Raw genomic sequence first — 26,051 nt, forward strand, 5'->3', positions numbered from 1 at the left:
GTGTGTGTGTGTGTGTATGGTTAAATGTGCTTAAATGTTTTGGTGACCCTGAGATAATACAGAGGTACACAGAAAACGTTGTTTGGCTTCTTTGAAGAGACTGTTAGTAACAATGGCCTTTCCTAAATGTACATGTAGTATGGGATTCTCACTTTTCAGATACTTTCTGTAAAAGGTTTGTTATTAATCTCTATGTGGCAAAACGTAGCTGATGTCAGAATAGTTAATTAGCAAGGTACATAATTATACTACAATGATGTAGAGTTCCAGTACACATATTAACTAACACCTGGTAAGTGGTATGCATGTATACAAACCCACACAGACAAAAATTAGAGAACTCAGAAAATAATCACATACATTCAATGCTGTTCAGTTTATGCAATTTATTTCTTATTCTTTTAAAGCTTATTATTCTAGTGAATGTTGTATCAACACTGTTATGTTTCAGTAACTGTCTTAATAATAGATATGAAATAACAGTCTCATAGAACAACGTCTAAGTAAGCACCATTACTTACCTTTCTCAAATTGACAGATTTTCCCCTTGTAACACATTCTGAGAGAGATTAAAGTTTGATGACTTGTTGAAAACTTTCATACATTTACAATTCAATTATCAGATATTTAATGAGAAACCATTTTTTTTTGGTAAAGGATTTCCTATGTATATTCAAATGTTGGATTTCTTCCACTGATATTTACCTGACTGATGAAGAGTTGTGGATATAAACTATGGTCATTCAGGATGTTGTCAGGGGTTTCTCCTGTGTCAGGTTTCTGATATACGTTGAGTTCAGATATCCACAGAAATCATATTCATAGGCTTTACTGAGGGTTGGTGAGTATATGTCAGTATTAAGTATACCCAAATCTGTAACTCAGCAGAGAACAAGTTTATTTCCTTGCCGCAAAAAGTCTGTGTACATGGAGGAGAAAACTCTATTCCAGTCACTCTTTTTCTGTTTCCTTCTATCTTGTACTCTCCCATTTTCAGCATATGACCCCCATGGTTTCACTGAAGGCAATCTCCACTCCATTATGATAAGGGACAGGAGAAAACATTGGGAATTTGAGGGATGTTTTCAACAAGGCTTGTCAATGATCCCCATATTCCACTAGCCAGAGGTTACTAACATGACCCCATTTGGGTGGCACTAGTTGAGAAATTTAGACTAGGTGTGGCATGAGGGAGAGAGGAAATGGTGGTTTTTTTTTGTTGTTGTTTTTTGTTTTTGTGAACAATTACTAGTCATTATGGCATACGGGGATTACTTCTGTGTAAGTCAAATTGAGAGTTGATTTATAATAGAAGGATTCTCACATCCATTGCCTCATTTTTTGTTTTTATTGATTAGATCTCTAGTCTCTATATATTTTCTGTTGTACTAAGAGAGCTGACTTTTGGCTAAAGGTTATCCAACACTTATTACATTCTCAGGTTTCCCACTGAATCATTTCTCTGATGATGAGGAAGTTTTGATTACTGATACAAAGCTTTCACATTTTTATACATTCCCAGAGCTTTTCTGCAGTGTGATTTTTCTGAGGATTGAGTACAGAGTATTTTTCACATTCATTATCTTTACATTTTCTTTGCTGGCTGAGTTCTCTGATCCATAATGAGGACTGCACTCTGGGTGAAAGACTGCCCATAGAAAATATATTCCACGAATTTCTGTCCTGTTAAGTTCTCTGATGTTTGTGAAGGTTGGTATCTTACAGAGGAACTTGCAAGTGTTGATTGTATTCATAGGATTCTTTCTCTTTTGTACTGTGAGATTTGATTTCTGGCTCAAAGTTTTTCCATATTCTTTACATTCATATGTTTAACTCCCTGTGTGGGCTTTCTGATGTTCTCTAAGGCTTGATTTCTGGCTGAAAGTTTTCCCACATTTATCACATTTATAGGGTTTCTCCCCTGTGTGAGTTCTCTGATGGACTCTGAGGTTTGACTTCTGGCTGAAAGCTTCTCCACAGTGATTACAATTATAGGGTTTTTCCCCTGTGTGAGTTCTCTGATGTTTTCTTAGGACCGACTTCTCACTGAAAGCTTTTCCACACTCATTACATTCATAGGGTTTCTCCCCTGTGTGAGTTCTCTGATGTCCTCTGAGATTTGATTTCTGCCTGAAAGTTTTTCCACACTCATCACATTTATAGGGTTTCTCCCCAGTGTGAGTTCTGTGATGCACTCTGAGGTTTGATTTCTGGCTGAAAGCTTCCCCACAATGATTACATTTGTAGGGTTTCTCCCCTGTGTGAATTCTATGATGTCCTCTGAGTTGTGATTTTTGACCAAAAGCTTTCCCACATAGATTGCATTTATAGGGCTTCTCTCCTGTGTGAGTTCTGTGATGTTTTCTTAGACCTGACTTCAGTTTGAAAGCCTTCCCACATTCATCACATTTATAAGGTCTTTCCCCTGTGTGAGTTCTCCGATGATTCCTTAGGCCTGACATGTGGCTGAAAGATTTTCCACATTCATTACATTCAAAAGGTTTCTCCCCTGTGTGAGTTCTCTGATGTACTATGAGGATTGACTTATAGTTGAAAGATTTCCCACATTCATTACATTCATAAGGTTTCTCCCCTGTGTGAGTTCTCTGATGTATTCTTAGGCCTGACTTTGCACTGAAAGCCTTCTCACAACCATCACATTTATATGGTTTCTCTCCTGTGTGAGTTCTCTGATGTTTTCTTAGGCGTGACTTCTCACTGAAAGCTTTCCCACATGTGTGACATTCATAGGGTTTCTCCCCTGTGTGACTTGCTAGAGACTGAATCAAAAATGAATTCATAGAGCAGGATTTTCCACATTCATTACATTCATATGGTTTCTCTGTTATAGGAGTTCTCTGATGTATGTTGAAAGCTGACTGACAAACTAATGTCTCTGATAATGTGTCATAATCAGATCTGTCTGTTGTGTGAGTTCTCTGATGCACTGTGAGGGCTGAATTACGGTTGAAATTCTTTCCATATTCAAAGGGTTTCACTCCTATGTGAATTTTCTGATGTTCTCTAATTTGTGATTTTTGGTTGAAAGACTTCCCTTCTGTGTCAGTTTTCTGAGTGACCCTACTGAAATTATTTCTGTTTTCAGTACATTCATATTCATTAAGCTCATAATGACTCTTCTCCTCTGGATTATTGCTATGAGAGACCATAAAAGTTGACTTATCACATTGTTTTCCCCCAAATTTATTAAATTTATAAGATTTCACTTTTGGGTGGGTACTCTTAGATGTAATGAGGACAGTCTTTTCAAGGAAAGCTTTTCCACATTCATTGTATTCAGAAGCTTCCTGCAAAGTCTGAATTGTCTGATGCTGAGTAACCTTCTCTTTATGACTAAAGGCTTTCATGTTTTTACTACAAACAAAAGACTTCTCTCCAGTATTAGTTCTTCCCTCTTTAATACTGAGGAGCCATTTCTCACATACATTAAGCTCATGAGCCTTCTTTCTTGAATACTGACAATGTGGAGCCACTGAGCTGAGATGTAGGTAAGCAGGTCCTGTACTGTCAAATTTATAGGGCATTGTTCTTGGAGTTAAATTGTTTATGTCCAGATTACATGGTTTTCCTGAAAACTCTTCCTCTGTAGTCAATGATCTGTTGGTGAATAAAACTTGCCACAAATATTTGCCTTGGTTTTCTAGGCTCTTCTCTGAGAGTTGATTAGGTTGGTATTCTTCTAAAAAATGAGAAAATTAAAAATACTTTATGATATTTAACACACTTATGGAATGGGACATAAAGATACATGCCCTATTATGTATTTGACTCCTTGGTTCCTGGCTAAGTTTTGCAACAATACAGTAATTCCAAGTGTATATTTTCTCTTTTTTGTAGTAGAAAAAGAGAAGTAATTAGAAATAAATAAGAAGAAGATATAAAGGAAAGGAAAAACTGAGAATGGAGAATATATTCAAGAGAGATGGATCTTGGAAACAGAAAAGAACAGAAAAAATCAGAGAATGGGATGAATTTAGCAAAGATTATGGCATTAAATAGATTAAAGGCCTTCAGTGGATTTATCTGACATAGGATATGCATTAGGAAAAAATACCAGAGTCTAGGTTCTTCGTGAAATACAGATTGCAATGGGAGCATAATCATTAGTCTATATGATTTCAGTTGGAGCTCCATTTTTTCCAGTCTATACAACAACACTAAAATTAACTTATAATGGCACCAAATTCCTCATGGTGAAAAAAATAATTCTACTTGTCATGCTTTTATTCTCTCTGTATATCAGTATACAAGTATATCAGTAGAAACAAGTACATCAGTAGAAGTATGAAAAGAAAAAATGATGGGAATTAAGTAATTTTCCATCTATATTGGGAATCACTGCTCTATCCTGGTTCTCATACCTACCTTGGTATATCAGAATTGTTCAATACTCACTATCTCTTGGTCATCAAACTTTAACTTTTCTCTTTTCAATGTGCTTGCTCATAATTTCCCCAAAATACCTTGCTTGCTCAATCCTTGATTCTGTTTTTCAGCATATCTAGGGTTTTTTTTGTTTGTTTGTTTTGTTTTTTTGACCACAAGAACCTAAAGGATCATGTTCCAAACTGGCCCTAAAAACAAGTATCTTTTGTATTTATTTACCATATGTTTCCTGTGCATATTTAACACTTATTTTCCTGCTTCTACCCACACTTCTAGCAAAAATGTCAGGCCTATTGTAAAAATATGTGAAGGCCTTGAAAACAGTGCCCTAGGGACCAAGAGATGAAAGATTTAAGTGATTTAGGGAAAGAAAGTTTCACATTAACTGCATGAACATTATGTGTTCTGGCTATCATTCTACCAGTTCACAGTATTTTCTGCTCTAATCTTGGTAAGATATCAGTCCCCATTACTTGGTTCATTTCCATATAATTTTATATTTATAAGTTTCCGTAAATTACCCTCCATTCTAGCCTTAGGACTATATAGAATCTAGATGTCCTTCAGGCACAGCAAAGCTATCTTCTCCAAACTCAACAACAACAACATCAACAAAAAGGCTTCTAATATCTTCTCACAAATTTAAGCAACATTTATTTTAAAATCTGACAGAAGTATCATTCTGCCTATATCATTCATTTTAACAAGGGATATAGAGAGCACCCACCGTGACCCATGATTTTTAAAGCAAATTACCATAACTGAAATCAGAAGGCATCTTAAAATTGATGGCAAGTCCATAGTTAAATCAGCAGCATTTTCTTTTTCTTGGATGTACTTATAATACTGGTTTAATTTTTTAATTAACAGCACCTTATATGATATGAAATATATTTTACGTAGTTTTGCTCACTTTTCCAAAATGAAACCCTCACTGTGATATTCTTTGGATCCTTCTCTGATGTAAAGTCAGTGGTCCATAAAAAGCAGTGTGCCTCAGAATTACCTAGAGAATTACCTAGAGAGCTCTGCACATATAAGGGCTCAGATCAATTGCTGACCTACAACTGAGAATTCAAAAGTCCCAGAAATTTTACTTGGGCATTGCATTTATGAATGTCTTCTGAATGAATAAATATGAAATAGTTATCTCCATCTGGGTTTGGAATCAATCCACAATGTTATTAAAAAATATTTATCATATGATGTGCATATATATATATATACACACCAGAGTAAGGAAAAATAAAACATACCATCCTTTTGGGGGCGAGGGGATCTCATTTGATAACCATATGCTGTCTGGCACAGATATCTCGTTATCTTTGACACATCCATCAAATGGGTTAGAAGTTTACAAAAGTAAGAGATAAAGTATAGGCTAAAGTATTCCAAGGTTATTTTACAGAAATAGGAATCTGTTCCAAATTTTATGAGTAATGTGCTTTCTTTCCTTTTTCTGGCCGAGGTTAGCTACATTATTTATTTTTATTCCAAAACTACCTTTTGCTTTATAATTTATACCATTATAGTTTTTATTATATCTTTTGCTTTACTTAAGATTTCTTTTACAACTCTCTCACTTGTTAAATAAGTACACTTGACCCTTGAACAACACAGGGCTTAGGGGTGTTGACTCCCACTTGCAGTTGAAAATCTGTGTATAATTTCTGACTCCCCCAAAACTTTCCTAATAGTCCTATTGGCCAGAAGCCTTACCAATAAGATAAACAGTTGATTAACACATATTTTGTAAGTTACATGTATTATATACTGTATTCTTATAATAAAGTAAGCTAGAGAAAAGAAAATGTTACTAAGAAAAAAGAAAATATATCTATAGTACTGTACTGTATTTATTGAAAAAACAAATCCATGTATAAGGAGATCAATGAAGTTCAAACCTGTGTTGTTCAAGGTCAACTGTATATGACACTAAAAATTCTGCACTGCTTTATCTACAGTCCAAAGTTTTTAATTAAAACATGTTTTTCATTAAAAAAATTTTCTGGATATTCTTTAATTTTGATTTACCTTTTGGTAAAATAGGTTTTAAGTTTATTAATTTATTTTTGAGAGAGGGAGCATGAGGGAATACAGGGAAGGGGCAGAGACAGAAGGAGAGAGAAAGAATCCCAAGCAGGCTCTGCACTGACAGTGCAGGGCTAGAACTCGTGAAGTGTGAGATCATGACCTAAGCAGAAATCAAGAGTCAGGTGCTTAACTGACGGAGCCACCTAGGTGCCCCGATAAAATAGGTTTTTAAGATATATATTCATCACTGATTTTAAGATAGAGGAATTTTAACTTTTCTCATATTGTTTGCAATTTACAGTGTTACTGAACAACAGTATCTCTACCTTGTGGAATTTATTGATGTTTGTCTAAAATGCTTGTACATTTTCTCAATATTCCAAAGTCATTTAAAAGCAGGTTTATTTTTTGTTTTCAGAATAGAGTTTTGAAAGACACTTAATAGACTCATTTTATAAAGTATGCTATTTATACTTTCTAGATCAGAGGTTGGCAAACTTTCTTTGTAAAAGGCCAGAGAATAAATGTGTCAGGCTTTGCTGGTCATGTAGTCTCTGTTGCAATTATAGTTGACTCTTGAACAACATGGGGTTTAGGAGCACCAACTTCCACCCCCACCCCATGACATAGTTGAAAATCTGCATTACAATTTTTGACTCACCAAAAACTTAACTATTAATAGCCTGCTGTTGACCAGAAGCCATACCAATAACATAAAGTCAATTAACATGTTTTGTATGTCACATTATTATACCCTGTATTCTTTTTTATATACTGTATTCATACAATGAAGTTAGCTACAGAAAAGAAAATATTAAGAAAATCATAAGAAAGGGCAAATACATTTATAGTGCTGTACTGTATTTATTGAACAAAAAATCCACACAGAAGAAAACCTGTGCAGTTCAAACCCATGTTACTCAACTCTGCAGTGTGAATACATAAACAAATGGATATGGCTGTGTTGTAATAAATGTTTCTTTACCAAAAAAAGCAGCAGGCAGGATCTGACCTAGGGATAGTTTCCTGAGCACTATTCTAGACTCCACTGGGTCTGGTATGAAATCAGAGCGGCTTATTAAAGTCTACTGCATCTAATGTACACCTACTTCTCCTTATAACTCTTGCTGTTTCTTGTTTTGAATCTTGATAATCTATTTGGTGCACCAATATTCAAAACTTTCATATATCCTTTAAACATGATCTTTTTTAGCTTTATCAAACTGTCCTTTTTCTTCTCTGTTTTTGACGTGATCTTATTTTACATTTTGGGCTTAACAATTCATGACTATATTTCAAACTTTGTATGTTACTTTTTAGGCATATCTCTGATACAATTTGGTGGCATGTTATCTTAATAGGTGAATTTAATTCATTCACATATTAGTTGATATGGCAGATAGATTTACCTTACTGTATATTAGTGTATTTGCATAGCTTTTGTGCAGAACACTTAACACAGCAGGCCTGAGATTATTACCTTAGAAGGTGTACTTGCAAGATTAATCCTTGGCTGGCATCTGGGAATTTAGATTTTGAAATGGTTCCCAAGAACCTAGTCGTTAATGAACTTTCCAGGTAGACAACATTTCACATGTGTTGCCACATCCATTGCTGGGGCGATGGAAGCTTGCACCTGTTTCCTCTGGACTTTGTCCATTTTCTCTTTGCTAATTTTGCTTTGTACCAATCATTTCACTTTATAAATCTTAGCTATGAGTATGACTATATGCTGAGTAAGAGAATCAGTGAATGTAGTGGTTGTCCTGGGGACTTTTTTTTTTTAATTGAAGTATAGTTGACACAATTTATTGGGGACTCTTTATACAGCTTTATAAGAAATTCTTCTATCTTTGCTCAAACACGTTTAACTTCTAATAATTAGGAAGGATACAGTTTGCTCCAGGAATTATCCTTTCCAATTACATTATGTAATTCCTTAATTATCTATTTATTTAGATGGGTTCTAGTAATTAATTATTATATAATGATAAAATTATGGTTCCTGGGGTGCCTAGATGGCTTAGTTGGTTAAGCATCTGACTTTGGCTCAGGTCATGATCTCACAGTTCATGTCGGCCTGACAGCTTAGAGCCTGGAGCCTGGAGCCTGCTTCAGATTCTGTGTCTCCCTCCCTCTCTGACTCTCCACTGCTCATTCTCTCTCAAAAATAAATAAACATTAAAAAAATTGAAAAACATCATGGTTCCTGGGGCGCCTGGGTGGCTCAGTCGGTTTAGCATCCAACTTCGACTCAGGTCATGATCTCGTGGTCTTCAGCCCATGTTTTGAGCCCCACATTGTGCTCTGTGCTGACAGCTTAGAGCCTGTAGTCTGCTTCAGATTCTGTGTCTCCCTCTCTCTGCCCCTCCCCCACTCACACTCTTCTGTCTCTTTCTCTCTCTCAAAATAAATAAACATTAAAAAAAAATTATCATTCCTTTCTCTTTTCTGATCTGCTGACTCTCAAGTTTAGTTGTTTTATTAACTTTAGTTTCTATCTTTTTTACTGTTAAGTATGCAGAATTCGTTACTTTTCAGCTTCAAATGGGATACTTAGCTCCCATCTTTTAAAGATTAAGAATATAAACATGCTTACAATCCATTCCTTGTGTTAGCTGGCCCCTTCCACATTTTATTAGATCTATTATTTTTATAATTTCAAATGTAAAAGCCTGTAAAAAGGACAGTACTGCAAAATGTTTCAAACTGCTCCCTTCTAGCTCATCACTTTGTACCTAATTTTCTTGGATGCCTTCTGCCAGTATTCAATAACTCACCTGGGGAGCCTTTTCTTAGAAATTCTTTCTTTAATAACCATGGATCTTCTCCTTGCTCCAATGTGAAGATCAGTTCTGGTTTTGTAAAGCAGTACCCTGTAAAAGGGAAATAATTTAGCACTTGAGTTAGCTGCACAGGTTTCACTGTTTCAGAATGTGAAGGAAGGTATAGTTTCAAAAGTGGAACATTCAGGGTGTTCATGACAATTTTTGTGAGGGGGGAAGTGATAACAAAAAACATTTTTTAAGGCTCATCAAGGATCTATCTTAAAACCCCGAATCACAAGCCTAAGTGATGTTAAATTCTAAAACAGTTAATGCCTGTGTTTCAAACAAGACTTCAGAAGGACTTCCCAAACTTGCCATAACAGAGTGAAAGGAACTGATTTACCCCTCCATAGCAGAATTTAAAAAAGCATACAAACTGTATAAACTGGTTTTTAGACTTCAGACACCAGGCAGTCTGGTGGGATACTTACAAGAGGAAAACAAAGGAGGTGAGTCCTATGATTATCACACTTCAATAAAAATGAACAAACATTTACAAAATTTTTAAAGAGGGACTCCTGGCTGGCTCAGTGAGTTAAGCTTCCAACTTCAGCTCACGTCATGATCTCATGGTTCATGAGTTTGAGCCCCACTGGGCTAGTTGCTGTCAGCATGGAGCCTGCTTCAGATCCTCTGTCCCCTTCTCTCTCTGCCCCTCCTTCGCTTGTGCTCCCTCTCAAAATTAAAATATAGCATTAAAATTTTTTTTTAAAGAGAAAGGAAGAATTGTATTTGAACCCAAGTTAGGACAACTGCCGATACACAATCTTTACAAGGATGAGAGTGTTCCAGGGAAGGAACATTTGGTGCACGGTTATATATGTTCTTTACATAAAGAGTCACAAATCAAGAGGAAGGACATTCCAGAAAGCTACAGACTTTATCTTATGTTTTTATTATGTGCAAGGTTGTATGACTTTAATCTTATGGGAACCAGGGAGAGTTTTTTGTTTTGTTTTTCTTATCTTTATGTTTGGAATGTTCCTTTTTTTTTTTTTTTTATTTGAAGCAGATGTACGCTTGGGGCAGAAATAGAACCAATGCTTTGAGGTTTTGCCAAGTCATTTTTACCTTGGTAAATGTTAATGCATAGCTTCCCTGGAAGCCCAGGAGCAGGGCCCACAAATATTAAAAGTTGAAAATTTCCCTTATCACACAGCTTATTGCCCAGAAGACTTTACATCCTACATAACAAAAAGATCCAAAAAAAAAAAAAAAAAGCCTGGCTGACTCAGTAAGTTGAAATGACATAATTAAATTTTTAGGAATCCGTGACAACTAGAATTGTTAAGGATAAAACAGCAGAAAAGAAAAAGGTATAGTGATACACAGTCTTAGAGATTTGCAGAAGAGTCTCCTAACTTGTGCAAGTATGTAAGAGATACTTAAGGTTGGGGAAAGACCAGTGAATCAGAGTGGGCTGAAAAAATCATCAAAGCATAAACAAATGTAGGAAGTTTCTGCTGCACCAGGCAGGGTAGAAAAATCTCCTACTTCAAGGCCAATTGGGAAGAATACCAGAAAATTGTCTGTTGCTTAAAAGAGGAGCCAATTAGTCCTAAAGTGAGCTCTGAATCTAATGTAACAAAGCTTAAAACAAGCCTTGAAATGATCAAATTAATTCCAAGTAACTTAACTATACATCAGAAAACGCCTCAAAAGATTTAAAATAATACAACAAAACTAGAAACTAACAATATAAAATTCACAACACCCAGCGGCCAATAACAAATTATGAGTTGTGAATAGAAGTAAGGATATACAACTCTAACTGAGGAGAAAATCAATCAGTAGCAACAGAGTAAGAAATAACACATGATAAAATAATCAAGTCCATTTAAAACTGCAAATATATTGGGGCGCCTGGGTGGCTCAGTTGGTTTGGGCGTCCGACTTCAGCTCAGGTCACGATCTCGTGGTCCGTGAGTTCGAGCCCCGCGTCGGGCTCTGGGCTGATGGCTCAGAGCCTGGAGCCGGTTTCTGATTCTGTGTCTCCCTCTCTCTCTGCCCCTCCCCCATTCATGCTCTGTCTCTCTCTGTATCAAAAATAAATAAACGTTAAAAAAATTAAAAAAAAAAAAAAAACCTGCAAATATACACCATATGTTCAAGAAGAGAAAGAAAAACATAAACATGATGAGAACAAAAGAGAACTTACTTAAAAATTTCCAAACTAAAATCCTAAATATAAAAAATATCTGAAATGAGAAAACCAACCAACCAAACAACAAACAAGAAAACACTAAATGTGATTAAGAAGAGAATAGATACCACATAAGGAATGATAAATAACATAATGGATACTTTAAGGCATAGCAAAACAAAAACAAAAACAACCCCAAAAACCCAAAAAACAACAGCAACAAAAAAACTATGAAAGAAGAAACCCAGTGAATAAAGACCAGAAAATAATAAACAGAATTAGTTATCTGTGACCTGTGTGATGATATCAAGTAGTTTAACACAGGTACAATAAAAATTTCAGAAGAAAAAAAGAAAGATAAAAACATTTGAAGAAATAATGGGCAAATGTTCAAATTTTGATAATGTGTACAAACCCTTAGATCCAAAAAGCTAAATGAATTAAGGAGCAGAAAGATGAAGAAATCCACACCAAGGTACACTGTAATCACACTGCTAAAAACTGCTGATAATATCAACAGAAAATCTTTTTTTAAAAATATAATTAACATAGTTTTATATTAGTTTCACGTGTACAATATAATCATTCACCAATTCTATATGTTACTCAGTGCTCAACAAGATAAATTTACTTTGCATCCCCTTTATCAATTTCATCATTCCCCCCACCGACTTCCCCTCTGGCAACTACCAGTTTGTTCTTTGTATTTAAGAGTCTGCTCTTTTTGTTTGGCCCTTTTTTGGTTCGTTTGTTCATTTGTTTTGTTTCTTAAATTCCAAAAGGAATGAAATCATATGGTATTTGTCTTTCTCTGACTGACTTATTTCACTTAATATGCCCTCTAGGTCCATCCATGTTATTGCAAATGGCCAGATCTCATTCCATGAAAAGAAAATCTTAAGTAGACTGGGAAAGGTACAATACGTATAGAGGAACAAAAATAAAAATGAATGCCTACTTCTTGCCAGAAATTATATAGCCAGAAAACAATGAAGTGACAATTTTAAAGTACTGAAGGAAAAAAGTCAACCTTTAATTCTATATTTAGCAAATACAACACATTTTCAGTTAAAGCTGAATTTATTACCAACTGACATATATTACAGGAGAAGTTAAAAGAAATGCTCAGACTGAAGAAAATTGCTATCAGGTAGAAATCTGGATTCATACACAGAAATGCAGAGCACCATAACCTGGAAACATGATGATATATAAAATATGCTTTTCTTATTTTCAGAATGCTTTTTAAAAAAAATGGTAAATTATCTTTTAAAATAGCACACTGTAAGGTTTATAATATATGTTATATATATGTATGTATATGTAAAATATACAATGACAATAGCATAAAAAGTAGCAGGTAAAAAATGGAAAATTACAAAATTATCATAAATGAAGTGAAAAAATTATTTGAAGTAGATTGTGGTAAGTTACCGATGTATGCTGTAAGTGCTAAAGCAACCACATATCCACAGAAGAGAGGCACAGCTAATAAACCACTAATCTAGATGTAATAAATCATTCAAAATATACAATTAATCCAAAAAAGCAGCAAAAGCAGAAAAATGAAAAAAAAATTGCAAAAATAGCTAGCAAATAGCCATATGGTACATTTAATGTTAGACATAAATGGTCTAATCATTACAATTAAAGGCAGAGATTAACAGATATGATATAAAAGCCAGACCCAAATATATGATGTATACAAGAAATTCACATTAAAGACACATATAAATTATAAGTAAAAGGAACAAATTAAGTAAAAGGAACAAAGTAAAATAAACTATAAGTAAAAGAAACAAAAAAAAATACCATGCAAACATAATAAAAAGAAAGTCTTGTTCACAGAAACTTGGCAGGTAAGAAGGGAGTGGCAGGATATATTCAACATGCTGAATTGGAAAAATATGCATAAGAATTCTTTATCCAGCAAGACTGTCATTCAAAATAGAAGGAAAGATAAAGAGTTTCCCAGACAAACAAAAACTAAAGGAGTTTATGACCACTAAACCAGCCTTGCAAGAAATTTTAAGGGGGACTCTGAGTGGAGAAAAAAACAAAATAAAACATAACAGACCAAAAGCAACGAAGACTAGAAAGGACCAAGAACATCACCAGAAAGACCAACTGTACAGACAGTACAATGGCACTAAATTCCTATCTTTCAATAATCACTCCAAAGGTAAATGGACTAAATGCTCCAATCAAAAGACATAGGGTATCATAATGGATAAGAAAATAAGACCCATCTATACATTGCCTACAAGAGACTCATTTTAGATATAAAGACACCTGAAGATTGAAAGGGGATGGAGAAGCATCTATCTTGCTAATGGATGTCAAAAGAAAGCCAGAGTAGCCATACTTACATCAGACAAAATAGATATTAAAACAGACTGTAACGAGAGATGAAGAAGGGCATTATATCATAATTAAGGGGTTTATGTACCGAGATCTAACAACTATAAATATTTATGCCCCCAACTTGAAAGCACCCAAATATATAAATAAATTTGTGGTATTATTATTACAAATGAGTTTATGTTTATGGTTAACATAATGAAACTCATTTGTAATAATAATAGCATCCAACACCCCCCCTGTAGCAATAGACAGATCTAAGCAGAAAATCAATAAGGAAACAATGGCATTGAATGACACACTGGACCAGCCTTAACAGATATATTCAAAATATACCATCCTAAAGCAGCAGGATACGCATTCCTCTTGAGTGCACATGGAACATTCTCCAGAATAGATCACATACTGGGTCACAAATCAGCCCTCAACAAGTACAAAAAGAATAATATCACACCATGCATATTTTCAGACCACACCACTATGAAACTTAAAGTCAACAATAAGAAAAAATTTGGAAAGACCACTAATTCTTGGAGATTAAAGAATATCATTAAAGAATGAATGGGTTAACAAAGAAATTAAAGAGGAAATTAAAAACTACATGGAAGCCAGTAAAAATGAAAACACAACAGTCCAAAACCTCAGGGGTGCAACAAAGGTGGTCATAAGACAGAAATATATAGCAATCCAGGCCTTCCTAAAGAAGGAAGAAATGGCTCAAATACAACCTATCCTTACACCTAAAGGACCTGGAAAAAGAACAGCAAATAAAGCCCCAAAACAGCAGAAGACGGGAAATAATAAAGATTAGAGCAGAAATCAATGATACTGGGAAAAAAACAAAACAAAACAAAACAGTACAATAGATCAACAAAACTAGGAGCAGATGCTTTGAAAGAATTAACAAAATTGATAACCCCTAACCAGATTTATCAAAAAGAAAAAGGAAAGGACCCAAGTAAATAAAATCATGAATGAAAGAGAAGAGATAACAACCAACACCACAGAAAAACAAACAATAAGAGAGTATTATAAGAAATTATATGCCAACAAATTGGGCAATGTGGAAGAAACGGACAAATTCCTAGAAACATACAAACTACTAAAACTGAAACAGGAAGAAATTAAAAATTTGAACAGACCTAGGGTGCCTGGGTGACTCAGTTTGCTGACTGTCTAACTTCAGCTCAGGTCATGATCTCATCATTCATGAGTTCAAGCCACACATCAGGCTTGCTGCGGTCAACCTGTCAACACAGAGCCCGCTTCAGATCCTCTGTCCCCCTCTCTCGCTGCCCGTCCACTGCTTACATTCTCTCTCTCAAAAACTAAATAAAAAACATTAAAAAAAAAAAAAGAAAATTTGAATAGACCTATAACCATTGAAGAAATTGAATCAGTAATAAAAAATCTCCAAACAAGAGTCCAGGGCCAGATGGCTTTCCAGGGGCATTCTACCAAACATTTATATTTTTTATTTATTTTTAAAAGTTTATTTTTTGAGAGAGAGAGAGAGAGCGCACGCACAAGCAGAGGAAGAGGAAGGAGAGGAGGGGGAGCAGGAAGGGGATGAGAAGAGAGAGAGAGAGACAGAGAGAGAATCCCAAGCAGGATCCGCACTGTCAGTGACAGCCCAACATGGGGCTCAAACCCACAAACTGTGAGATCATGACCTGAATCGAAATCAAGAATCCGAGGTTTGACTGACTGAGCAACCCAGGCATCCCTCTACCAAACATTTAAAGAGAGTTAACACCTATTCTTTTGAAGCTGTTACAAAAAAAAAAAAAACAAAAAAAAACCAAAACAGAAATGGAAGGAAAACTTCCAGACTCATGAGGCCAGCATCACCTTGAGGCCAGCATCACCTTGATTCCAAAACCAGACAAAAACTCCACTAAGAAGGAGAGTTACAGGTCAATATTCCTGATGAACATGGATGGAAAAGTTCTTAACAAGATATTAGAAAATTGAATCCAACAGTACATGAAAAGAATTATTCACGATGATCAAGTCGGATTTATTCCTGGGCTGCAGTGTTGGTTCAATATCTACAAATCAATCAACATGATATATCACACTAATGAAAGAAAGGATAAGAACCGTACAATCCTCTCAACAGATCCAGAAAAAGCATCTGATAAAATACAACATCCATTCTTGATAGAAACCCTCAACAACGCAGGGATAGATGGAACGAACATACCTCAATATCATAAAGGCCATATATGAAATACAGCTAATATCTTCCTTAATGGGGAAAAACAGAGAGCCTTTCTTTTTCCTTTCTTTTCTTTCTTTTTTCCCTATACTCAGGAAAAGGACAAAGATGTCCACTCTCACCATTACTATTTAACATAGTATTGGAAGTGTTAGACTCCCTCAGCAAACAAGAAGAAATAAAAGGCATCCAAACTGGCAAGGAAGAAGTCAAACTTTCGCTATTTGCAGACAACATGATACTCTATGTAGGAAACCAGAAACACTCTATCAAAAAATTGCAGAATACATGAATTCAGCAAAGTGACAAGATATAAAATCAGTGTACAGAAATTGATTGCATTTCTATACACCATTAATGAAGCAGCAGAAAAAGAAATCAAGGAATTGATCCCATTTGCAATTGCACAAAAAACAGACACCTAGGAATAAATCTAACCAAAGAGATAAAAGATCTGTACTCTAATCTATAGAACACTTATGACAGAAACTGAAGGGGACACAAAGAAATGGAAAAGCATTCCATTGGATGGATTGGAAGAACACTGTTAAAATGTCTATACTACCCAAAGCAATTGATACATGTAATGCTATCACTATCAAAATACCACCAGCATTTCTCACAGAACTAGAACAATTCTAAAATCTGTAACAATTCTGGCTTTCAAGCTATATTATAAAGGCATAATCATCAAGACAGTATTGTATTGGCACAAAAACAGACACAGAAAACCCAGAAACGGACCCACAACTATATGGTCAACTAATCTTTAACACAGCAGCAAAGAACATCCAATGGAAAAAAGACAGTCTCTTCAACAAGTCACATTGGGATAACTAGATAGCATCATGCAGAAGCTTGAAACTGGACCGCTTCTTTATACCATACACTAAAATAAATTCAAAATGGATTAAAGACCTAAATGTGAGACAGGAAACCATCAAAATCCTATAGGAGAACACAGGCAGCAATCGCTTTGACCTCCATTGGAACAACTTCTTACTAGACATGTCTCTCCAGAGGCAAGGGAAACAAAAGCAAAACTGAACTAGTGGGACTTCCTCAAGTTAAAGAGCTTCTGCACAGTGAAGGAAACAATCAACCAGACTAAAAGGCAACCTACAGAATGGGAGAAGATATTTGCACATGACAAATTTGATAAAGGGTTAGTATTCAAAATCTGTAAAGAGCTTATCAAACTCAACACCCAAAGAACAAATAACCCAGTGAAGAAATGGGCAGAAGACATGAATAGACATTTTTCCAAAAAAGACATCCAGATTTTTAACAGACACATGAAAACATGCTCAACATCACTCATCATCAGACAAATACAAATCAAAACCAAGATGAGACACCATGTCACACCTGTCAGAATGGCTAAAATTAACTACATAAGAAACAACAGGTGTTGGTGAGGATGTGGAGAAAAGGCAACCCTCTTGCACTGTTGGTGGGAATGGAAACTCAGAGTGCAGCCACACTGAACAGGAGAGTTTTCTCAAAAAACAGAAAACAGAACTGCCCTACAACCCAGCAATTACACTACTAGGTATTTACCCAGGGATACAAAAATACAGATTCAAGAGGGTACATGCACCCCAATGTTTATAGCAGCATTATCAACAATAGCCAAAACATGGAAAGGGCCCAAATGCCCACTGATTGATGAATGGATAAAGAAGATGTGGTATATATACAATGGAGTATTACTCAGCCATCAAAAAAGAAAAAGAAATCTTGCCATTTGCAATGACATGAATGGAGCTAGAGTGCATTATACTAAGTGAAATAAGTTGGAGAATTATGATTTTACTCATGTGAAATTTAAAAAACAAAACAGATCAACATATAGAAGTAGGGAAAAGAGAGGGAAATAAACCATAAGAGACTCTTAATGATAAAGAATTAACTGAGGGTTGATAGAGGAAGGTGGATAGGTAATGGACTAGCTGGGAAATGGGTATTTGTTTTTACTTATTTATTTTGAAAGAGAGAAAGAGCGAGAGAGAGCAAGCATGTGTGTACATAGTGGAGGGGTAGAGAGGGAGAGAGACAGAATACCAAGCAGGGTCCATGCTCAGTGCAGAGCCTCCTGTGGGACTTGCTCTCACAACAGTGAGATCATCACCTGAGCCAAAATCAGGGGCTGGACGCTTAACCAACTGAGCTACCCAAGTACCCCTAGGTGAGGGGTATTAAGGAGGGCTCTAGTTATGATGAGCACTGGGTGTCGTATGTGATGAATCACTGAATTCTACTCCTGAAACCAATATTGCACTGTATATTAACCATCTAGAATTTAAATAAAAATTGGGAAAACAAAAAGTGTGATATTTATTTTCCATTTATTTGTGACATTCATTTTCCATGGTCATTGATTCTGTATTTTCATTAATTGTGATTAGAACAGATACTGCATACGATTTCAATCTTTAAAATGTATCAAGACTTGGGGTGCCTGGGTGGCTCAGTCAGTTGTGCATCCAAGTCTTGATTTCAGCTCATGTCATGATCCCAGAGTCATGGGATCGAGCCCTGTGTTGGGCTCCATGCTGAGCATGGAACCTGCTTGAAATTCTCTCCCTCTCTCTCTGATCTTCTCCCCTACTCTTTCTAAAATAAAAATAAAATAAATTGTATTAAGACTTTTTATTTTTGGTCTATTCTGAAGAATGAACTATGTACATATGAGAAATACATAGTGTATTACATTTGACTGGAATCTTCTTTTTTTAATTAAATTATTTTACTTTTTTAAATTTGAGAGTGTGTGCATGTACCAATGGGGGAAGGGAGGGGCAAAGAAAGAGGGAGAGAGCAAATACCAAGCAAGCTCCAGTTTAGTGGAGAGCCTGACATGGGGCTTGATCTCATGATCATGAGATCATGACCTGAGTCATGACAAGAGTCAGATGCTTAACCAACTGAGCCACCCAGGAGTCCCTTGACTGGAATCTTCTATATGTTTGTACAGTTCAATTGGTTTCTTGTGTTGTTCAAGTCCTGTTTTTCTTTGGTTGCTCAGTCCAATATTGAAAGTGGAGTATTAAAGTGTTTATTCCTGTACAACTGTGTATTTCTGCTTTCAATTCTGTTCACGTTTGCTTATATATTTGGGGTCTCTGATGTTTGGTGCATATATGTAACAGCTGTTATGTCTTCTTGGTGAACTGACCCTTTTATCAACATATAATGTTCTTCTTTGTCTCATAACAGTTTCTGACTTAAAGTCTATTTTGTCTGATATTAGTACAGCCTCTACTCTCTTTTGGTTACTATTTGGATAGTATATCTTTTTCCATCTTTCATTTTCAACTTGTGTCTTTAGGTCTAAATTGTCTCCTACAGACAGCACAGTTTTCTCATTTTTAAAAAATTCATTCTCCCAATCTCTTACTTTTTAAATACTTTCATTTAAAGTATTTACTGACAAAGAATGATTTAATTGAGCCATTTTGCTATTGGCTTCTATAAGTATCATAGCTACTTTGCCCTCATTTTCTCCATTACTGCCACCATAGGTTGATTTTTTTGTTTTGGTGCTGATACAGTTTGATTCTCTTCTCATTTCTATTTGTGTATATTCTGTAGATATTTTCTTTGTGGTTATCAAAGAGGTTAAATATAACATAAGATTGCAACAATCTAATTTAAATTTATATCAACTTAACTACAGTCACATTAAAAAACCTCTACAGTTCAATCCTACCTTTAGGTTACTGATGTTACAAATTACATCTGTATTTATCATAAATCCAAATAACATAAATTTATAATTATTATGCTTGTGTCTATTAAACTTGGTAAAAAGTCAAAAGTAGAGCTATAAACCAAACTTAAGATAATACAGGTTTATATATTTGTCCATATATTTTGTTTACTGGAGATCTTTACATCTTCATATGACTTAAAGTAACTAGCTAGCATCTTTTCAATTCAACCTTAAGTACTCCCTTTAGCATTTCTCATAGGGTAGCTCCAGTAGTAATGAACACCCTCAGATTTTGCTTATCTGGGAATGTCTTAATCTCTTCCTAGTTTTATGGATACAAAACTGTCACTTAACAGTTTATTTCTTTTAGCACTTTACATACACCATCCTACTGCCTTTTCTTCTCCAATGTTTCTGGGAAGAAATTAGCTAATACTGTGTTGAAGATTCCTTGTAGTGATGAGTCACTTCTCTCACTGCTTTCAAGATTGTCTTTTCACAGATTATGTGCCTCAGTTTGGGTCTCTTTGGAATTCTCCTCCCTGGAATTCATTGAGGTTGTTGGATTTGTAGATACAGGTCTGTAATAAAATCTAGAAGAGTTTTTGGCCATTATTTCCTTAAATAACTTCCTTTTTCTCATCTCCTTTTGGGATTCCCATTATACATTTATTTTTTTAATTTTTAAAAAATGTTTATTTCTGAGAGAGAGGGAGGGACAGAGTGCGAGCAGCAGAGGGCAGAGAGAAAGGGAGACACAGAATCTGAAGCAGGCTTTAGACTCCGAGCTGTCAGCACAGAGCCTGATGTGGGGCTCGAATTCATGGATTGCAAGATCACGACCTGAGCTGAAGTTGGACGCTTAACTGACTGAGCCACCCAGGTGCCCCAATTTTTATTTTTCTTTATTGAGTGTCCCACAAGTCCCTTAGTCTCTGCTCATGTTTTTTTTCATTCTTTTTCCTTTGTGCTTCTCAGATTCAGTAATTTCAATTGTCCTATATTCAAGTTCACTAATTCTTCTTTCTTCCTGCTGATATCTGCTGTTGAAGTTCTCTAGTCAGTTTTTCATTTCAGATATTATACTTTTAAACTGCAGAATTTGTTTGGTTCCTTTTTATTATTTCCATTTCTTTGTTGGTATTCTAATTTTATTCAAATATTGTTTTCCTGATGTCCTTTAGTTCTTTTTCCATGTTTTCACTTAGCTCTTTGGTCATATTTAAGATAATTATTTTAAAGCATGTGTCCGGTAAGTCTACAATCTCGGCTTCTTCAGACACAGTTTCTGTAGGTGCATTCTGTTCCTTTAAATGAAGTCATTGTTTTCTTGTTTCTTCATATTTTTTTCTTCATTCTTTTTTTGCTAAAAACTGGGCATTTAATTCTTAATGTGGTAACTCTGTAAATCAGATTCTCCCCCTTTGTCAGGGCTTGCTATTTTTTTAAATTATTGGAGGATAGAGCAGTCTGTTTGAGACTTTTCCAAATTATTTTTGTGATGTTAACTGCTTGTAGTACAAGATTACTGAAGGCCATTCCTTTAGTTATACTCAGACTAATATGTTTTTACACAGATTTTCTTGAATGTTAGGAACAAAAACAAACAAAAAAACTAAAAAACAACGCAAAAAAAAGAGAAAAGTTGCCTCTCTAGTCTTTGCAAATTGGCTCTATTCTGGGGTACTCCCGTACTGCTTATTTAGGTTTTCTATGAGCCTAGAAATCAGCCCTAGGAGAAAGCTTAAGATCTTAGATCTTTTCTGAGTATGTGTCTTGCTTAAGCATGCATATGGCTTTCTAAATTTCCCCATGTTCTCAGCTACTTTTGCATGTCCTAATTTTTTTTATATATGAAATTTATTGTCAAATTGGTTTCCATACAACACCCAGTGCTCATCCCAAAAGATGCCCTCTTCAATACCCATCACCTACCCTCCCCTCCCTCCCACCCCCCATCAACCCTCAGTTTGTTCTCAGTTTTTAAGAGTCTCTTATGCTTTGGCTCTCTCCTACTCTAACCTCTTTTTTTTTTTTTTCCCTTCCCTTCCCCCATCGGTTTCTGTTAAGTTTCTCAGGATCCACATAAGAGTGAAAACATATGGAGTCTGTCCTTCTCTGTATGGCTTATTTCACTTAGCATCACACTCTCCAGTTCCATCCATGTTGCTACAAAGGGCCATATTTCATTCATTCTCATTGCCACGTAGTACTCCATTGTGTATATAAACCACCATTTCTTTATCCATTCATCAGTTGATGGACATTTAGGCTCTTTCCATAATTTGGCTATTGTGGAGAGTGCTGCTATAAACATTGGGGTACAAGTGTCCCTATGCATCAGTACTCCTGTATCCCTTGGGTAAATTCCTAGCAGTGCTGTTGCTGGGTCATAGGGTAGGTCTATTTTTAATTTTTTGAGGAACCTCCACACTGTTTTCCAGAGTGGCTGCACCAATTTGCATTCCCACCAACAGTGCAAGAGAGCTGTTTCTCCACATCCTCTCCAGCATCTATAGTCTCCTGATTTGTTCATTTTGGCCACTCTGACTGGCGTGAGGTGATATCTGGGTGTGGTTTTGATTTGTATTTCCCTTATGAGGAGTGACGTTGAGCATCTTTTTTCATGTGCTTGTTGGCCATCCGGATGTCTTCTTTAGAGAAGTGTCTATTCATGTTTTCTGCCCATTTCTTCACTGAGTTATTTGTTTTTCAGGTGTGGAGTTTGGTGAGCTCTTTATAGATTTTGGATACTAGCCCTTTGTCCGATATGTCAGTTGCAAATATCTTTTCCCATTCTGTTGGTTGCCTTTAGTTTTGTTGGTTGTTTCCTTTGCTGTGCAGAAGCTTTTTTATCTTCATGAGATCCCAATGGTTCATTTTTGTTTTTAATTCCATTGCCTTTGGGGATGTGTCAAGTAAGAGATTGCTATGGCTGAGGTCAGAGAAGTCTTTTCCTGCTTTCTCCTCTAGGGTTTTGATGGTTTCCTGTCTCACATTCAGGTCCTTTATCCATTTTGAGTTTATTTTTGTGAATGGTGTAAGAAAGTGGTCTAGTTTCAACCTTCTGCATGTTGCTGTCCAGTTCTCCCAGCACCATTTGTTAAAGAGACTGTCTTTTTTCCATTGGATATTCTTTCCTCCTTTGTCAAAGATGAGTTGGCCATACTTTTGTGGGTCTAGTTCTGGGGTTTCTATTCTATTCCATTGGTCTGTGCGTCTGTTTTTGTGCCAATACCATGCTGTCTTGATGATGACAGCTTTGTAGTAGAGGCTAAAGTCTGGGATTGTGATGTCTCCTGCTTTGGTCTTCTTCAAAATTACTTTGGCTATTCGGGGCCTTTTGTGGTTCCATACAAATTTTAGGATTGCTTGTTCTACCTTTGAGAAGAATGCTGGTGCAATTATGATTGGGATTGCATTGAATGTGTAGATAGCTTTGGGTAGTATTGACATTTTGACAATATTTATTCTTCCAATCCATGAGCACGGAATGTTTTTCCATTTCTTTATACCTTCTTCAGTTTCCTTCATAAGCTTTCTATAGTTTTCAGCATACAGATCTTTTACATCTCTGGTTAGATTTTTTCCTAGGTATTTTATGCTTCTTGGTGCAATTGTGAATGGGATCAGTTTCTTTATTTGTCTTCCTGTTGCTTCATTGTTATTGTATAAGAATGCAACTGCTTTCTGTACATTGATTTTGTATCCTGCGACTTTGCTGAATTCATGTATCAGTTCTAGCAGACTTTTGGTGGAGTCTATCGGATTTTCCATGTATAATATCATGTCATCTGCAAAAAGTGAAAGCTTAACTTCATCTTTGCCAATTTTGATGCCTTTGATTTCCTTTTGTTGTCTGATGGCTGATGCTAGAACTTCCAACACTATGTTAAACAACAGCGGTGAGAGTGGACATCCCTGTCGTGTTCCTGATCTCAGGGAAAAAGCTCTCAGTTTTCCCCCACTGAGGATGATGTTAGCTGTGGGCTTTTCATAAATGGCTTTTATGATGTTTAAGTATGTTCCTTCTATCCTGACTTTCTCGAGGGTTTTTATGAAGAAAGGATGCTGAATTTTGTCAAATGCTTTTTCTGCACTGATTGACAGGATCATATGGTTCTTATCTTTTCTTTTATCAATGTGATGTATCACGTTGATTGTTTTGCAAATGTTGAACCAGCCCTGCATCCCAGGAATGAATCCCACTTGATCATGGTGAATAATTCTTTTTATATGCTGTTGAATTCGATGTGCTAGTATCTTATTGAGAATTTTTGCATCCATATTCATCAGGGATATTGGCCTGTAGTTCTGTTTTTTTACTGGGTCTCTGTCTGGTTTAGGAATCAAAGTAATACTGGCTTCATAGAATGAGTCTGGAAATTTTCCTTCCCTTTCTATTTTTTGGAATAGCTTGAGAAGGATAGGTATTATCTCTGCTTTAAATGTCTGGTAGAATTCCCCTGGGAAGCCATGTGGTCCTGGACTCTTACTTGTTGGGAGATTTTTGATAACTGATTCAATTTCTTCGCTGGTTATGGGTCTGTTCAAGCTTTCTATTTCCTCCTGTTAGAGTTTTGGAAGTGTGTGGGTGTTTAGGAATTTGTCCAATTTCTTCCAGGTTGTCCAGTTTGTTGGCCTATAATTTTTCATAGTATTCCCTGATAATTGTTTGTATCTCTGAAGGATTGGTTGTAATAATTCCATTTTCATTCATGATTTTATCTATTGGGGTCATCTCCCTTTTCTTTTTGAGAAGCTTGGCTAGAGGTTTATCAATTTTGTTTATTTTTTCAAAAAACCAACTCTTGGTTTCATTGATCTGCTCTACAGTTTTTTTAGATTGTATATTGTTTATTTCTGCTCTGATCTTTATTATTTCTCTTCTTCTGCTGGGTTTGGGGTGTCTTTGCTGCTCTGCTTCTATTTCCTTTAGGTGTGCTGTTAGATTTTGTATTTGGGATTTTTCTTGTTTCTTGAGATAGGCGTGGATTGCAATGTATTTTCCTCTCAGGACTGCCTTCGCTGCATCCCAAAGCGTTTGGATTGTTGTATTTTCATTTTCGTTCGTTTCCATATATTTTTAAATTTCTTCTCTAATTGCCTGGTTGACCCATTCATTGTTTAGTAGGGTGTTCTTTAACCTGCATGCTTTTGGAGGTTTTCCAGACTTTTTCCTGTGGTTGATTTCAAGCTTCATAGCATTGTGGTCCGAAATTATGCATGGTATGATCTCAACTCTTGTATACTTATGAAGGGCTGTTTTGTGACCCAGTACGTGATCTATGTTGGAGAATGTTCCATGTGCACTCTAGAAAAAGTGTATTCTGTTGCTTTGGGATGCAGAGTTCTAAATATATCTGTCAAGTCCATATGATCCAGTGTATCATTCAGGGCTCTTGTTTCTTTATTGACCATGTGTCTAGATGATCTATCCATTGTTGTTAGTGGGGTATTAAAGTCCCCTGCAATTACCACATTCTTATCAATAAGGTTGCTTATATTTGCGAGTAATTGTTTTATAAATTTGGGGGCTCCTGTATTCGGCACATAGACATTTATAATTGTTAGTTCTTCTTGATGGATAGACCCTGTAATTATTATATAATGCCCCTCTTCATCTCTTTTTACAGCCTTTAAAGTCTAGTTTGTCTGATATAACTATGGCTACTCCAGCTTTCTTTTGACTTCCAGTAGCATGATAAATAGTTCTCCATCCCCTCACTTTCAATCTGAAAGTGTCCTCAGGTCTAAAATGAGTCTCTTGTAGTCAGCAAATAGATGGGTCTTGTTTTTTTTTTTATCATTCTGATACCCTAGGTCTTTTGGTTGAAGCATTTAGTCCATTTACATTCAGTGTTATTATTGAAAGATATGGGTTTAGAGTCATTGTGATGTCTGTAGTTTTCATGCTTGTAGCGATGTCTCTGGTACTTTGTCTCACAGGATCCCCCTTAGGATCTCTTGTAGGGTTGGTTTAGTGGTGATGAATTCCTTCAGTTTTTGTTTGTTTGGGAAGACCTTTATCTCTCCTTCTATTCTAAATGACAGACTTGCTGGATAGAGGATTCTCGGCTGCATATTTTTTTTCTGTTCATCACATTGAAGATTTCCTGCCATTCCTTTCTGGCCTGCCAAGTTTCAGTAGACAGATCCGTCACAAGTCTTATCGGTCTCCCTTTATATGTTAAAGCACGTTTGTCCCTAGCTGCTTCAGAATTCTCTCTTTATCCTTGTATTTTGCCAGTTGCACTATGAAATGTCGTGCAGAAGATCGATTCAAGTTACGTCTGAAGGGAGTTCTCTGTGCCTCTTGGATTTCAATGCCTTTTTCCTTCC

General features: G+C 35.9%; 1 protein-coding gene across 1 annotated transcript in view; it reads right to left on the reverse strand.

Moving 5' to 3' along the window:
• Positions 1-371: 371 nt before the first annotated feature.
• LOC109260773 (zinc finger protein 782-like) overlaps positions 372-26,051 on the reverse strand; it is a 74,298-nt gene continuing 48,618 nt past the window's right edge. Inside the window, exons 4-5 of the mRNA XM_053907872.1 lie at positions 9,222-9,317; positions 372-3,700 (exon numbers count right to left, since the gene is read on the reverse strand). Of these exons, the coding sequence (XP_053763847.1) occupies positions 1,830-3,700; positions 9,222-9,317 (1,967 nt within the window). The 3' untranslated portion in view covers positions 372-1,829. The remainder of the gene's footprint in view (positions 3,701-9,221; positions 9,318-26,051) is intronic.

This window comes from Panthera pardus, unplaced genomic scaffold, assembly GCF_024362965.1.
Source record: "Panthera pardus isolate Hobbes unplaced genomic scaffold, ASM2436296v1 HiC_scaffold_20, whole genome shotgun sequence".
NCBI classification, from domain to species: domain Eukaryota; kingdom Metazoa; phylum Chordata; class Mammalia; order Carnivora; family Felidae; genus Panthera; species Panthera pardus.